Source organism: Rhinolophus sinicus, chromosome 13, assembly GCF_057876585.1.
Source record: "Rhinolophus sinicus isolate RSI-liver-muscle chromosome 13, RSI-T2T, whole genome shotgun sequence".
Lineage (NCBI taxonomy): Eukaryota > Metazoa > Chordata > Mammalia > Chiroptera > Rhinolophidae > Rhinolophus > Rhinolophus sinicus.
The window spans coordinates 46,702,841-46,720,228 of NC_142513.1; the positions used below are offsets into that span (position 1 = coordinate 46,702,841).

At 39.2% G+C, this 17,388-nt stretch overlaps 1 protein-coding gene across 1 annotated transcript in view; it reads left to right on the forward strand.

Annotated features, from left to right (window-relative positions):
• Positions 1–17,388, forward strand: part of LOC148756080 (ankyrin repeat domain-containing protein 26-like) — a 29,063-nt gene extending 11,675 nt beyond the window's left edge. The window contains exons 3-9 of the mRNA XM_088789484.1: positions 2,339–2,409; positions 3,560–3,697; positions 5,666–5,815; positions 8,644–8,714; positions 9,055–9,148; positions 9,754–9,823; positions 17,060–17,388. Of these exons, the coding sequence (XP_088645610.1) occupies positions 2,339–2,409; positions 3,560–3,697; positions 5,666–5,815; positions 8,644–8,714; positions 9,055–9,148; positions 9,754–9,823; positions 17,060–17,388 (923 nt within the window). The remainder of the gene's footprint in view (positions 1–2,338; positions 2,410–3,559; positions 3,698–5,665; positions 5,816–8,643; positions 8,715–9,054; positions 9,149–9,753; positions 9,824–17,059) is intronic.

A 17,388-nucleotide genomic window follows, 5' to 3' on the forward strand; every position in this document is an offset into this window, starting at 1 on the left:
TTTTCTTTCACTTGTCTTTAAGATTTAAGCTGATAATTTTGTTTAAAAAGCAAACGGAAAATAGGTTTGTTATATATTGATTTTCTGTCTCATAGCTCACTGTACTCCTTGGAGCTAATGTGGACCTAGTTTGATCCTACTTTTACTTGGAAACAATAAAGTCACCCAAGTCTGTCATTTGTCATATGAACTTCTGTTTATCGAAGACTTAAAAAATGAATTCTTGAGAGTATAATGCTAAGCGAAGTAAGTCAGGCAGAAAAAGCAGAGAACCATATGATTTCACTGATATGTGGTATATAAACCAAAAACAACAAAAGAACAAGACCAACAAATGAGAAACAAAAACTCATAGACACAGACAATAGTTTAGTGGTTACCAGAGGGTAAGGGGGGTGGGGAGTGGGTGATGAGGGTAAGGGGGATCAAATATATGGTGATGGAAGGAGAACTGACTCTTGGGTGGTGAACACACAGTGGGATTTATAGATGATGTAATACAGAATTGTACACCTGAAATCTATGTAATTTTGCTAACAATTATCACCCCAATAAATTTAAAAAATGAATCTTGAAGATATTGAAGCATTTAGAAAAGACCATTTTCTCGTAATAAGTAGTTTCTTATTTGAAATAGTACCATTCATTAAAAGATTTTTTTTAAACCCATGTTTGTCACGCATATTTAAACTTAAGATAAATGGTTAAACATGACTTTTGATAACGACAAAAAAATTCACATCCCGCACCATATTAACTATGAATGAAAGCTTTAATTGGAAACACATTATATAATAGAAATTGCTGAGTGACAATAATGAATTAAACTTACCTATGAGAATGGCAATATACACCTAAAATAAAATGTGCTCTGAAGGAGTAGTGTGTTCGGGGGAAAGGAGGACGTGGGACTGCTTCTCTGAAAAAGGAAGTTTTACAAGATAGTCAAATTTGTGTTATTTTTACCTCCTCATAAATGAAAACTTTATTTTCAGCTTCTTCCAGCTGGAATGCTACTTCTTTGACTTTCAAGAATGAAACTTGTCAAAGATCCGGGGATTGGAAACTTGGTGATAAAAGGCCATTTGCCACACACTCAATGAGCAAACCTATGTCAGCATCCACAGAGTTTGGACAGATGACCGTAATAGACAAACTAGAGACTCAGATTGTAGGTGTGTTTCTGTTAGGTAATTATAGGCTCCATGACTTGTGTGAATCACCGCTACCAGAAAACAGAGAAAGCAAAGAAGGAAATAAAGAAACAGAAAGTGTTCAACCCCAGCCCACCTCTATGTAGCTTCATCATAGTTCTGACTTTCCAACAGTCATTTTGTGGCAAAATCTACTTTATGTTTACTCTGTTTATGCAACTTACAACAAAGCAAAATGACTTTTAGCAAGACATCGGCATTCTTCCTGAACCACAGTAACATATGGGAATAAGAAAAAGAATGAGGTGAAAGGGTGATTTCCTTTAGACTAGTATTTAGCGTACACTGGGGAGTGGGCAGCAGGATTATATGTACCACATTGGGACCAGATGGGAAAACTTCATAAAGATCTAAAGATTGCCTAGTGAAACAAAAAAATAGTTTTAGTTTTAAAGCTCGGCATTCACAAGTATCAGTTATAACTGTATTCGATGTAACTGAAAAAGCACCTTTGAAACCAACAATCAAATATTTCTTGGATTTTCTATGACATTATGTATTTTAGAATTGACTTTCTCAACAGTATTGGGAATCATTGAGAATTTAGTGCGTAGTACTTCCATCTCAGCTGTGTCCGCAGTCTGTCTCCTCTTCTCTCTTTTCTTCCTTAAACCCCAGTGCTGAATCCTCAAAGATGAAAGAAATGTTCAGAATAGTAGAGGAAAACATTTCAGCCATAAGAAAGGGTGTACACTGATAAATGCATCAGAAGTAACAGTCATTCTGCAAACGATGCAGTTGAATCTTAGGGTGTTGTTGAAAAGGTACTATTACGAGGTAGAGAACAGAGTATATAGTGTGACTTAATATGTTTGTCATGTAATTCTAAATTGTGTTTTGTTTCTGATTGTTTTTTCATTCATGTTCAGTGAATGAATTTGTGGATGAATTTTTGACATGTTTGTATGCCTTGAACTTTGTGACATCTCTTGTTTCCCAAATGGTTTGTTGAAGTGTTAGATAATTAGAAGTATTTCTTAAGTAAAGTAAATATTCAGGAAAAGACTAAGCTTAATTTAAACTCTCAATTAATAAGATGTTATTTTCTGTATTTATAAAGATTATAACTTTTATCTAACTGTCGTAAGTAGTTCATTTTAACTAATATGTAGATTTGTCAGCAGAACGACCACTAGGAATGACATCAGAGGAAGGGAAAGCGCGGCTTGATGGAAATGAAAAGACCTACACGCATGTATGTGAAAATTTAAGTTTAAATTTCTAGTATAATATGGTTTTCCGTGCTTTAATACTGTAATATAGCCCAATGGAAATTACCTTTCAAGCTAACCTTTTAGAGTCAAACGGTCATAATTGAATGATATTTATAACATTTGAAGCAGTTACAAAACTTAAAATGTTGTTAGAATCTGTAGATATTCGTAGCTCAATTTTATCCTTGGGATTGAGGAGAAAAAAAAAAGTCCTGACTATTGTTTGCTCCTTTAATTTTTATAACTTCCTTACATGATAAAGTAACGTCAAATATTGTATCACATGATGAGACAGTTGAAATTATGAACCATGTAAAAATGATGGCCACTGATTCGGACTCACGCGAAAGGAGTCATGATTCTCAGTGGTTCAAAATGTGCAGTTCCGTATGGCTGGTCACTAAGGCCAAGGTTAGAGATGGATTCTTCCTTGTGACCTCTGTGTAACGGACTCTGAGTCTACATTCAGGGAGAGAATAGGGTCATGCAATCAACTCAACTGACTTAAGAGAATCACACCTTCCAGGATGGGACCTTGGTTGTTTGGGCACAAAGAATAACTTTCTAATTTCTTTCATTTCAGTGTAGGAAATCAGTAAATATGATTTAATTTTTTTATCTGCTCTTATTTAGTGGGTAGTGAGTAAGTTACAATTGATGCAACAGATAACTATGTCAATGTGTAACACTGTCATAGTGTATAATTGGAATTAATATTTAGGAATTTGCTTCTCTTACTGATTGATGTTAATCATGTGGGCTCCTAATTAAAGTTTGCCTATTCTCCAGTTATTAATCTTTAAAAAATATTCTTAAATTCACTATGGGGTCTCACTATTTAAGATATGGTGGGGTGAACTATTTTAAGTGAGGAAGCCTCTATGACATTAAAAATCATCTACTATTTCATTTTTTGGGTGGGTTTAACATATAAGCGATTGTTTAGTGCAAACGGTGACAAAATTAGTTTTGCGGGTTCATGTTTTTCTTCTAATTTAGCCTAAGGCAACTTATTTTTCACTTTCTAGTTACAGTCCAATAATTTGGGAGTAAGTAAAACGTAGATTAAGATTTTTAACATTTAAATTTAGTTATATTCTAATTTTTCTCTGTTCATATTCTATTCTCCAGGTTATACAAGAGGAAAACGACACTCAGAGGCCACTTTCCCGAGAACAGGACAAGAGAATATTACATGATGCAATTCTGACCAATTGCCTTCAACAACAAAAGGAGACAGAAATAAACCTTAAGAAAATGAATTCTGAGGTATTTTGTTTAGTCCTTTTCAAACATGTGTGTGTGTATTTGTGTATGTACATATTTTAAAAACCAATGTTGTACATATGGGAGTTGTAGAGGAATTTAAAAGTGTGTGTGTGTGTGTGTGTGTGTGTGTGTGTATTTTAGGGGGAGTGACATTTTTGGTCCATTGCAATAAATGATATTCTTGACTGAAATCCTTTTATGTCCAACAGTCAAGTAGTGACGTTCCCAATGTCTCATCTAAAGGGGAGGCTTTCAATACTTTTTACAGGGATCAATGAGCTTTCTACAATCTCAAAACTATTGCTACTGATAACAGAAGTTTCAATTTGAGGCAGTGATTTCATCCCCTTGCTGTATTAGTAGAGAGGTTAGTTTTCACTTCCACTGATTGTAAGGAGTAGAGGCATAGCCAGGTCAGAGACCGTCTTTTAGATCTCATTCTCCTACTTTTGAGAAAAGTAACAATTTGCTCCCAGTAGAGTCCTACTTCAGACTAGGAACTTTTGAAGAAATTGGATACCGTGATACATACTTAGTGATAATTTATTGGTGAGTATTTTATTCAGAGAAGTCAGTGTATTTGCCCCTGTTTCACATTTATTTCTCCTTTAAACATTATGAAAAGGGAATAACACTTATTGCAGCAGCAAATAATCTCACTATTTTCTAAGAAGAGCTCTATAATTTTTAGCTTATTTTCCCTGAGTTTTTTGAAATCTAAGGCTTCGTTGGAATTTACATATTTCCACTAGAAGAGCAGCAAGCACACTATTGCGGAGCCCAAAGTCCTGCAGAAAATCCTGAACTTGCTCATCTTTTTAATCACTCTGTTCAAGATTGTGATAACGAAATGAGTTCATTGATGTATAAAGAAGTGCTTAGCGCAATGCCTAGATGTATCAGTGATTAGTAGATTTAATCTTATAAGTGACTCTGTAAGTATTAGAAAAATAGAATATCTTTTGAGTATTCTTGGGGAAAAAATTGTAGGAAATGTAATCAGCCCAAATGTATGCAGAGTGAATACTCTTACTGTGGGAGAGGTGTATATTCAGATGGTAACCTCTATTTTAAATTATAGTCAGACTTCTTAATCTTTTATTTCATGCCTTCTGGGTTTGCTGCCTTTCCAGTTCTGAGATGCTTAAAGTTCTCTTATGATTTTAAAATTCTCTTTTTCCATTTCATGGATTCAGCATCTTACATTATTTTTTTTTATACTTGGGGAATTTATGCTTGCATAAAGTTGGAGGTTTGGATTCAACGATGTATTTTTCCAATGGGATATCCACTTAATTGTCCTTGAATATTTTTACAAATTCGTATTTCTCATCGCAAGGCCCATTTACTATCATTTGGACATAAGTTTGTCCATTTCAAAGAGAATTGTAGCGGTCTGTGATTTATTAATTTGGCATTGGGTCCCCATTTTCAGACGAGTGAGGGGAGGCAGGATTCATGTGTAGCAGGAAGGAGGTCCAGGCCACGTTACCTGGGGCCCTGAAGACCACTGGAATGAGTTCGCTTTTCTTCTAAGATACAGGAATCTGTTGGAAGGTTGTGAGCAGTGGACTGCGTACGTGAGGACCTGTGAAGTCAATTTAAGCCTGTGATAAAAAAAGGGGGAAAACATTCCACAATGTAGAATTGACTACCACTAGTCCCACCGACATACCAATTTCCCCTTGAGATGTCAGTAGATTGTTAAGCTTTGCAGCTTCATCAGGGGAAATGGGGAGTGGGGCTTCAAGTAACCTACGTAATAGTGAGTGGGCAGCGGGATAACACCTTCTGTGTCTTACTCAGATTCAGTAGACAGACTTGTGTCCAAAAGAGGAAAAGAAGGTGAAATGATGCCTGGGGTGATCTTTTTCAAGTTATATGTTATATTAATGTGTTAGAGTTAGCGATTATTAACATAATTTAATAGATGTGATTATAAAATCACTAACAGCATCATCTTCCTAGGTGGTTGGGAGACAACTTCAACAAGAGCTACCTGACACCACAAGAAAACTGCCTATGTCAGAGGCTTCACGGGAGGTTAGATCACATTACCGTATGAATTCAGAAGCTGAGACACAGGATTTCAAGACGTTAGAGCAACTCAGACGTCAGGTATGTGTGAAATGTAACCTGTCAACAGTTCATCTATAGTTGATTAATATAAAGTGTTTTAGGATCCTGATTTTCAAGGGAAGCTTTCTTTTGTGTTTTTGTTGTAATTAATTTATTATAATTTTATTATCTTTATAATGCACTTCTTCCTTAAACTCTGGCTTCCATCCTGCTATTTGCATTGTATGTTTTTTCTTATAGTCTATACCCTTGGTAACGTTGAGAAATAGGCAGCGTTCCTCATAGAAATGGAGAGACTTTTTCCTACTAAACAGTATTTTGTAGTGATAGCTCCATGACCACGATGAGCAGCCATTTAAGATCAGAAGATGATGTTTACTAGAACAATTCAGACATTTGTCTTATTTCTTATCATCACTTTTGTCAATGGTTACAGCACTGGCATATATTTCATGGACTTCAGACTGACTCGTACAGAAAGTTCATTATACAAACCAATTGAAGTAGACATTTCCTTCATTTTGTTTTCATTTTAGAAATATTGTAAAAGTATAGAAATATGTAGATCATTATAGTATGCACACCCACAATAGAGAATTAAGAAAATAATCGAGATTCACTATTGTTCTTTTTAATCTTCATTGGGATGCAATTCCCATATCATATTTCACCCATTTAAAACATACAATTCAATATCTCTCGTTACATTCAGAGAGTTGTGGAACTATCACCACAATCATAGAACATTTCCATCACCCCCAAAAGAAACCCCACATCACTTAGCTGTCACCCCATCTTCCTGTCTCTCCCAGCCTCAGGCAACCACCAATCTACTTTCTGTCTCCATAGATTTGCCTATTTTGGATGTTTCATGTAAATGGAATCACAGGATATGAGGTCCTTTGTGACTAGCTTCTTTCCCGTAACGTCACGTTTCCAGGGTTCAACCGTGTTGTAGCACATATCAATTGTTAGCTATTTCTTCCTATTGCCCAACATTACTTCACTTTGTGGACAAAATACTTACCCATTCATCAGTTGATGGAACTTTGTGTTGTTTCCACTTTTCGGCTGTTAATAATTCTGCTATGAACACGAGTTTACAAGTTATGGTGGGAGCCAATGTTTTGATTTCCCTGCCCCCGGATTTCAGCTCCCAACCTCGCCTCTCCGTGAAGCTTTCTCTGACTGTTCGAACTCTCATTGAACTCATGTTTCTCAGCACTTGTCAGATAGTCTGTGCAGAGCAATCAAGCCCTAAATTTGACATAGTTTTAATTTTTCATGAGCGAGAATTCTGTCTTTCTAAGTATAAGTTTGTCTAAGGGGAAATAGTATTTGATATGATGGCACCTATCCTGGCATAAATTAAAAATGTTTTCTTTAACAGTTGTTAGGATAAAATTAAATACTTTATACCAAACCAATACTTCCCCTTGGAGACATTGATATAACTAAATTTTTATTCTGAAGTATTTCTCACAATTATATATAAAATCGAAAGCACGAATCTAACAGAAAATTGTTCAATGAAATGCTCATTTTCCCCCTCTCCATGAAAATAAAAAAAAATAAAATAAAAGGGAACCACTCCTTCCTCTCTGCAGCCAGACAGGGTGTACAGATTGATAGCACGTTCTAACTGTACAGTTCTGAGGACGGCTTTTCTGATCTGCCAGAGCGTGTTGCTTTCATCTACTCTTCTGAGTGCTTGCTAACACATCCCAACATAATCAGTTCCCGGGAATGAATTGGTTTGGGAAGTTGGGTTTAGCACTAGAGTCCGTTGTTCCCACGTCAGTGGCTTTACCCTGCCTCTCATGGTCATATAAATTGTATGCTCAATCCGGGAGGTGGCATTTGCATTGTAGTCCAACTGCAAACCCTTTGATTTTACTGTGCGCCGTGTCCTTTTCTATTACATATGTTCCTTAATTTAATCTTCCCAATATCCCAGTGAGGTAGATGCCACTATTGTCTCATTTTATACATGAAGAAACTGAGACCCAAAAAGTTTAAGTATTTTGCTCAAGGTCACCCAGCTAATAACTGGTGGACTTGGGATAAAAACCCAGGCATTTTGGCTCTTATTTAGTTACTGCCCCTCAAACTATTCCATGAACTATCTGACTGCCCCCAAGAGTAACATGTCAACTGGAATAACCTGGTAATTCACATATGTCAATATTTAAAATTAGAGTTGATGGGATGCTTGGAATACAGTATGTTTGACTTCTCGGGTCATTTGTACTACAAGATACGATAATTAAGTGTGAGAACTCATTCTAGAAAAAGTGCTACATACCTCGTTTCTGAATATCACTTCGGTCACAAAGCTCCCTTTGGGAAGCTATGCACCAATGCCACCGCCTAGTTCACAGTTCAAAGCAATTTTGGAACTATTTTTCTGGAATGGCCATCATTGCTGTCATCATATTACCTTTGATGTCCTGAATGTCATCAAAGAGTCTTCCTTTCCATATTTTCTTTATCTTTGGATAATGACATATTTAGTCATTGGGGGCCAGATTGGGGGTGAGTAGGGAGGGTGTTGCAATAAAGTTATTTGTTTACAGGCTAAAAACTCCCTCACAGACAGTGCCGTGTGAGCTGGTGCATTGTCGTGATGCAAGAGCAATGAGTCGTTGGCTAAAAGTTCAGGTCCTCTTAATTTTTTCACACAACCTTTTCAGCACTTCCAAAGAGTAAACTTGGTTAACTGTTTGTCCAGTTGGTAGAAATTCATAATGAACAATCCCTCATATATATAAAAAAAGGGGAGCAACATCATTGCCACAAGTTTGCGAACTTAGTTGTCAGATGTCATAGATCATCAGTAGTTCAACATCACTTTTTCTTTATTTTAGCAGCAAGAAGCAAGAGCTCAACATACAGAGGATGCGAGATGTACTGAGAAGATTCAAGATCACGTACAAAAGTATAAGTTAAAGCAGCACAGAAAATAACCTGAGTATTTATAAAGCAGATGTGTAGTGTAGTATGACAGTTAGATCAGTTATAACAATAAACACATGAGTGTGAAGCTGGGTCAAAATGTCAGCTTTGCGCTACCTTGAAAAGAATAATTTGTGTACATTGTCTCTGATTTTGCACATTATCCACAATTCACAACTAGAAAAATGGCACAATTGCCAAATCATGCGCTTTTCAAATTGTAAGATTTTATGTAGTTGCTCCTTCAGATATTTGTTCAGAGATTATGTGGTATGCTTTAAAGTCAATGTGTGAGAATAATTATGTCAAAATATTCACTTTAGGCTTGACACTGAAAGCACTGACCTAACAACGACAACTAAAAAGCTAGTGGGCCTAATCGAACAGCTTCACAGGAACCTGTCAGGTACAAGCTTGGTGAGTCAATCTCTTCATTTCTGTCATACTGCAAAGGAATGTGTATGTCTGTCATAGTAGCTTATAATAATATTTTAGACAATAAGAACAGTCTCATTAATAAAAGTACTGTATTCATCTTGATACTACTTGCTGGGAGTAATGTAATTCCTCTCTACAGAGAAAGAAATCTCAGTTCATAAAATTAATGATTTTTGCAGTAAGATTTTTATACAAAAAGATTGTGATAGTCTAAAGGCAATATTTTATATATACCACATTTCATTTACCTTTCGTTTGTCCAACGAGTTATGTACCACCCACACACCCAACATTCTGCTGGACTGCTGAAGTTTCCCCTGCAGGAAAGGAAAGTGGAAGGCACGTTAGTCCATAGCGATTCTGAAATACAGCCTGATGTGTGCTGTCTGTTCCTGGATTAGGACTTAGTCCTACCCATGCCAGTGCTTCTCCATGGCCCTTTGCTGTCCCCTGTGAGTCTTTGTTCTGTCCTTTTCATAAGAAATGACCTGTGCTTCCAGCTCTTTCCTCAGCATCATTCCTCCACCCAAATGTCTAAGACCCACAGGCCTCCTCTTATTTTCCACTGTTTTGGTTTTTACTAGGAGACTCTCCCCAGCAGGCACGATGCCGAGGACACAGTAACCCAGAGAGAGGCGGGAGCTCAGGCAACGGGTGAGCCAGGGCCGGGGGGCCTTTCGGGGTTGGGCGAGGTGGTGACTTCTTCTCTATCTACCCTGGAAGCTGTTCCCGCAGACCCCTTCCCTGCCATCCTGAGCCAATCGGGGAGTGGGTGGCCAGGGGTTGGGGAGTCCCCTCTTGTGGGAGGGTTTCCAGTTCCCAGCGGATCCTGACCTGGTGGGAAAGGGCCACGAGGGCAGCCATCCCTAAGCGCCCTTCCCCCTTCACCGGCCTGGCCAGCCGCAGGTGACTTCCTGTGAAGGTCACGAAGGTGGTGTAAGGTGATACCGTCCTGCGGGTTGGGAATCACTCTACAGCTAGTGCCTCATTATAAGGGAAGTGGTTAAGGGTACACCTTTGGGAGACGTAAAAAACTGAAAACTACTCTAGCTTTAGGAAACGGCCCAGGAACACTAAAGAACAAATGACTTCTCTCAGGTGGTGGGATACTGAAGAGCTGGCCGAAAGGAATCTTCATAAACTGTTGTGTCTAGAACATGTGTGTGTGTCTGTGTGTGGATATGTGTACATACATACTTATATACATGTATTTAGACAGAGAGAGAGAATATGAATATTTGATGAGGGTGAGGACTTGCTTTTACTGTTGGAGATGTGTAAGCTGGAGGCAGTAAACATCGAGGAGAGAAAATGAAACCAGGTTCCTCTGCCTCCTTCACCAGGAAAACTGTTGCACAGAAATGTGTGCCACAGAGATATTTAAGGAAGACCAAAGCTGTAGGACCCTAAGGTGGTGGTAGGACATGCAAAGCCTGGGATCTGGTTCAGCAAGTGGCGCTGTGAACAGGAACCCCCCTTGCTCTTTGTCGAGGGGCCAGGCTAACCCTCAGGCCCTGCCCAGTCTGTAGTCAGCTGGGAGGCCCTGACAGGAGACCAGGGCCAGGGACCGCCCTGGAATGGACTACCCTGGAGACAGAAGACAATGATTAGAGTCTTTGGGATGAATGATCCATTTTTCTACTGGGACAGTTTCAGTAGTTCTTTAGATATTGTGAACAGCATTATAAAAGTAGTGTCTTTTTGTAATTGACCTCAGGTTGCATCTCATGCTATAGAATCCAAATAAACCCTCCAAAAACCAAAACAAACTTATTCTTGAAAGGAATTGGTCACTGTGTCTATTACCTTACCGTGGAAGCCCCCCTTTAAGTAGATCTCCGAGCCCTGCTTCTTGTGAATTTTATAGATACTTGAACTGTGTGGTATGTTCTTTGGAATCTGTGGAACAGTTAATACAAAGCAAAACGAAACAAGTAAACTTCATTGTTGGTTTTTAAAATAACATCTATTTCATGCAGAAAAAATATACGTATCACAAGTTCTCATTGTTTTCACTTTGATGTGCATGAGGATTGAATAACAGAATATATGTTATGAAATGATGTCCAGATATCTTTCCATTAAGTTTGTGCAAAAGTAATTGTGGTTTTTAAAGGTTAAAAATGAATGCAAAAACCTCAATTACTTTTTTTTTTTCACCATGAACGAAAATATATTTCTCCTTTATTTCTACATTTTAAGAAAAAGCTTTCCAGAATTTTAGGCAATTATCAGAAACAAAAAAGCAAACAGAATAGTTTTTCAGACAAATTGAGGTTACGGATTTTGGGTTTTATAACTAACTAAATTTCTATCAGGTATAGAACATACTTGTATCACTCAACATGTTTAAAACCAAATGTATATTCACTCTGCTAGGTTCACTTTAAAGTTAATATCTGCTACCTCATGGAAAATTTTAAGTCCTTACTCTTTACATGGGCCTTAATTCCTCCTACTTCTTTCTCTAACACGAAATAGTTTTATGTGCTTTGTTCCCTTGTTCAGCCATTCACAATGTACTGTCCCTTCCTTGCTACACATTGACCTGGTTTGTCAGCATTTTGGCAATCGACGCATGTCTTATTATCAGTAATTTTAATTAGCGGGGTCATCTGTGGGATGACCCAGGATGAAGTTGTTGCAAACACCTGTCATTGTAATTTCCTCTGGTTGCTCAAGTTACCACCGCTATGTCGGTGGGTGTCATCTTTTAACACTCACCCTGCTGTATTTGAAAGCATCCTCACTTACTGAAAACAACAGGTTGTCCCAGACCATCCTGATTTATCTTTGCTGAAAGTCACTTATCTGCTATTATGTGTGCTCCCAGATTGCCTTCTAAGTAGAATTTGATGTGAGACCTATCCACTGGGCTTTAGGGGTGAAAATGTGTCGGTGGTGAGGGGCTGCCACCACTGGGGCCCTTGAGTGACTAAGGTGGAAAGGTTATTTCCGAAACTAAAACCTCAGTTACTCTTGCAGCAACCTAATAGTAACATGAAAAACAGTACTGATTTTCAAGGTAAGTTTTAAATGTTGAATTTAAGAATCTGGAAGTGAATGCCATAGAACTGTAGAGAAACTCATGTGGATTTGTCACCTACGCAGCAGGAAGTGTTTTACTAGTGTTAGACTTTAAAATACCTTGGTAAACTACATTTTCATTTCATTTCAACAAACATTTCCTGAGGGCCTGCTGTGTGACAACATCTAGGAAGAATGAAATACAGACCTGGGTCTAAGTTTGACAGGAAGATGGACGGGCATGGGGTGATTACTTTGCAGAAAAGGGCCAGGGAGGTGAAACACAGGAGGAACGCGCTATCGGGTACGCAGAGGAAAGAACGGGACATCTATTTGACCTGGACATTGAACTGTCCAGTGGCTGTTTGTCAGGGCAAAAGGCGGCCATTCATTTCAAGCACAGGGCAGAACACAGATGCAAGGGCATAGAAGCAAGAGTGCAGGGAACTGTGAGCTCTGTAGTGTCCTCTGGGTATGAGTGGCATGGCGACAGGAGATGATATTGGTGGTTAAGTGACAGCCAGATCCTGAAAGGCCCTATTTGTCTCACTCAGGAAGGAGCTGGACCTCTGTCTTGTATGGGAAGGGTTTTAAGCGGGCGCATGAGCTCATGTTGGGGAAGAAACCATGGAGGTAGTGGGGCTGAGAGGGAGATCTGAGAGTCAGACTGTGTAGGAGGCTATGAAATTTCATTCAGCAAGTATTTGTTGGACCCCCAACTATGTCAGGTAATGTCCTAGGTGCTGTGGACAAAATAGGCAGAAATCCTGTACTCTGTGGAGTGCGATGTTGATATCTGTAGTCCAGATGAGACAGGAAGGGCCTGACCTAAGCTGGTGAGGATGGAGAGGGGGCGGAAGTGACAGCCTTTGGTGACCCATTAGTGACCCATTAGACTTGGGGGAAGAGGAAATGGGAAGACTCAAACACAGCTCCCAGGTTTCTGCCCGGGGCGATGAGGTGAAGTCTATTTCCATTTTCCGTACATTAGCAAGTTACAAAATCAGGATACCATTTCTGGCATAAAAGATGAGAGTTGTTTTTATCCCGCTAGAAGGATGCATACTTTGAGTTCTTTTCCCAGGATGGGGATGGGTTTAGTTGATGCAGTCTTGGATTCTTACTCAGCTTCCTTGTGAACCCAAACCAGACTTTGCCAATAGCCAGCTATTGTCTACAATCACCAAATAGGTTTTCACTGTTTAAAATTTCTTCATCCACATGGGGATTGAACCTATGAAAACTTAATCAGCAAATTTGGAGAATCAACCACACCAGGGTAGGGTTAGACTTATTCTGTATTATTGTGTTTCCCCGAAAATAAGACCTAGCTGGACAATTAGCTCTAAAGGCTCTGTGGAGCAAAAATTAATATAAGACCCGGTATCATTTTATGTTAGATAAGATCGGGTCTTATATTATAGTAAAATAAGACCAGGACTTATATTAATTTTTGCCCCAAAAGATGCGTTAGAGCTGATTGTCCGGCCAGGTCTTATTTACGGGCAAACACGGTATTTCCACTGGTCCAATGTCCAGTGGGGGGAAGTCAGTATAAGGCAGATTATATTCAATACAAAATGACTTTCTGGCAATCAGAACCATCCTGTAATACAATGGGCAGTTGCCTGCTAAGGTCATTGCTCATATTTCCTGCCATTGAAGACATTTACGCCTGGTCTATATGACCATCTGCCACAAAGCCAGACGAGACATTTTGGTTGTTGTTGTTCAAGACCAGGGTTAAATTTCTAATCTGCCATCTTGGGCCGCCAGAGCCAGAATAGGGAGTTGGACTGGATCATTTTAAAGCCCAACTCAGGGATGAGATTTAAGTTCGTGCCTACAAAGTCAAGTCATTGCTACAACTACGTGACCTCTGGAATTAAGAATGATAAAAAAATATAATCAGGAATTCAAATAGTGGGTCTGGGAATAAAATCCTGGAGATTTTGCTTTTGATCGTTTTACCTTCTAGGCAGCTCTCCTTTTTCCTCTTCAGGGAAATCTTGACAAATCCTGTGTTAAATTAATTCAGCCTTCTGTAGTTAAATATCACCTTTGTAAATGACACATTTCAGATCCACATTAGTTGGCCTTTTATGAAAAAAATCTGTTATCGGGTAGAACTTGGAATAAATGGCTTAGTTCCAATTTCCATAACCTTTGAAGATGCGTGCAAGGATATATAATACGTCTCTGTGTTTGTTTCATTGAAAGCAGCTCAAGGTGTTGTTGAAAACAGAGGACTCAGCTCCCTCTAACTGGCATTCTACCAAGAGACCTTTCACATATGCACTGTACTGTGATAATTCATAATGAGGCCCCTTGAAATATTCTAAAATCATAAAGTTCTGTTTGAGTCACCACAAGTCAGTTAAATTGCTTTTAGTAAAATTTTGGTACTAATTTACATGCTTATAATTTTGGTATTTACATACTTATATTCAGCATACAGGCTAACTTTATTTACTGTGACATCTGCATTACCAAATAATTTTCCCTAACAGTGCTGAATACCGAAGGCTTTCCTATAGCTAGGATAGGCATGTGTATTATTAGTGTGAGACGGTGGCATGGCCCTGAGTGTGTTAGGGTGCATGTGTTGAATGGTATGGGTTGGACTGTGACCTTATTAGAAGCTTAAGAACACTTTTTGAGCTGAAAACTACTGTAATGATCATTTACTGGATAAGTCACATTTGCTGACCATCACAAGAGGTCAGGTGACATCTGGAGGTCACACATCTGTTTGTGGCACCCAGTGTTTATTCTACCATCTCCCTTAGTGTAACCCTGTTGTTGTTTTTCCTGGTGTCCTTATAAAATCTGGGCAACCTGGAAAAGTGAGAAGCACCAATGTAATAACTAGAAGCTGTTTAACTCCTTTGTGGTGTGTCTGAAGACTTGGTAGAGGCATAAAGGATAGTCAAAGAGGAAAAATATCCGGGTGGTTTTCTTTCCTCCCTCTCCCCTCTCCTCTCCTTTCCTCCTCTTTCCCCTCTCTTGGAAAAACTATTAAGGAGAAATGTGTGCGTATAATGAAATGGAACCAAACACATTTGTACATACCTGCTTAAAAATCTGTTAAATATGTCCATTTACTTTTTCAAAGGGTCATGTAATCATCGAATACAATGAGGAAATTTAATGTGCACGAGTAAATGATACACGTTACAAGGATTTTATCTTTAGGTCTATCACCTAGAACTTTAGTATTCCCCTGCAAAATAGATGGGAACACTGATGTAAAGTAAAAACCCATTTTTATGAAATGTTAGCACCAATATCATTCTGTACAAAACTGAGTTTTATGGAAAGCCAGAAAATGGCTTTACCAAATTATTTTTATCCAGATTATTTTATTTGGAAAACAAAAGCAGCTCGTTCTCGTCCCCTGATACTATCAGAGAGCACACGTCAGCAGTGTCCTCTTTGCTAAATGAATTGGGATATGGGACATATCGGTGCCTTCAACGGCTCACACTTGAATATCGTGCTTTATCAGTGTTTTTACTTCCTGACATTGCCATCTTCATTAAAGAATCTCATGAGAATGCCTTTCCTTGTGCTAGCTGCCTGGGGAGAAGTCACACAGGTGACACTGTTGGGGGCCTGCTGTCCCATCAGTAGTAGCTCCATCTCTGATTTCCTACAAGTACCTTTAGACCAAAGGCAGGTCGCCGGCCTCTTGGTTCCAGGGGACCCCCAGAGAGCCCGGGTGCCGCCTCCTGTTGGATCAGGAGGAAGTACTGTCCTGCACTAGTGTGTTGGTTGCCTTTCTTATATGGGCACTGGGAGAGCACTCAGTCGTGATGATACAGTGAGACATCAGAGAGTACTTCTCTCTCCTCGTCTTCACTGACCGCAGGGTTTCATGAAAAGGCTTATCATCTTCTTCATGAAGTGTGTAAAAGAAAATGTTTGCCTGTAGCATGCAGCCAGTCATGAGAGGAGAGTTCTGTTTGCCCAGGTGATAGGCCCTACAGAAGTGGAGTTGGGATGCACTTGTGTCTTATTGACGTCGGCTTTGCCCCCTCTACAGGTTAAGTGGTATGCTTAAAACAGTCTCAGAACATGCAATAACTAGGCGAGATTTCTTAGTCTTTTTAGTGTGCTTTGCAAAATGATCCAATATTGAAGCCTAAATATTCAGTCATCCCTTTATGGTCCTATATACCTGGGTTTGGAGTCATCCTTGATACTTGTTTGTGCCTCATCTTAAGTGACTTTGGATGAGCTGTAAAACCTCAGTGAACTCAGCTCTGTCAGCTGTAAACTAAATATAATGGAGTTTCAATGAGGATTAGAAGCTGATGTGTCTGATGCAGTGATTCGGGACATAGTGAGCATCCAAAATATGTTAGTTCTCCCTTTCTTCTTAGCCAAGAATACAAGAAATAAAATATGGAGATTATTAACAGCTTACTGAAATATACTTAACATACCACACAATTCTCCCACAGTATGGAGACTTGAATGGAATGATTTGCATGGGAAAATCAGCTCAATGATACTTTGCCCAAATCTACAAATATGTACATATGGAAATCCTCCTGAATGAGTCTTGCTGAGATTCCCGATCATCATGATGCCGTGCCCTTTATTTCCTCCTCCATTTCCCAGCTCCTCACTGTACCCCTCTGCACACCCATATGCACAGGCATACACATGCACACACATACACATTGAGCTAGGATATGCCTTTGTTTAAAAGAGTCAAAAATATTCAAAATATAATGGGAGGGAAAGTAGGCAACTTTTGGAATACATATTAGCAATTGCTAATGGATTTGGTGGGATTCAGGGGGAACCCTTGCAGAGGGCGGTCAGCTATATTTTCTGTTTGTAACTTTTCCATAGGATCTGTTGCCATGTCCCAGCAACCGCTTAACTGCCTAACTGAAAAGGGGGACAGCCCCAACGAAATCACAGGAAATGGACCCCCCAATCTGGCTCACCCAAACCTGGACACGTTCACCACAGAGGAGCTGCTGTGGCAAATGAAGGAGCTCCTGATGGAGAACCATCTGCTGAAAGGCAAGCAGCACCTGGCCCCCGTTTTGCTCCATTCACCCTGGACCTTCCTGAACATAATACCCTTTGTAATAAGGCTTGTTGTGAACTCCCTGCTCTCTGTCTGGTTCCCTGGGGACAGAAAGAGTACAGAATTAAGCTTTCAAAAAAGCTAA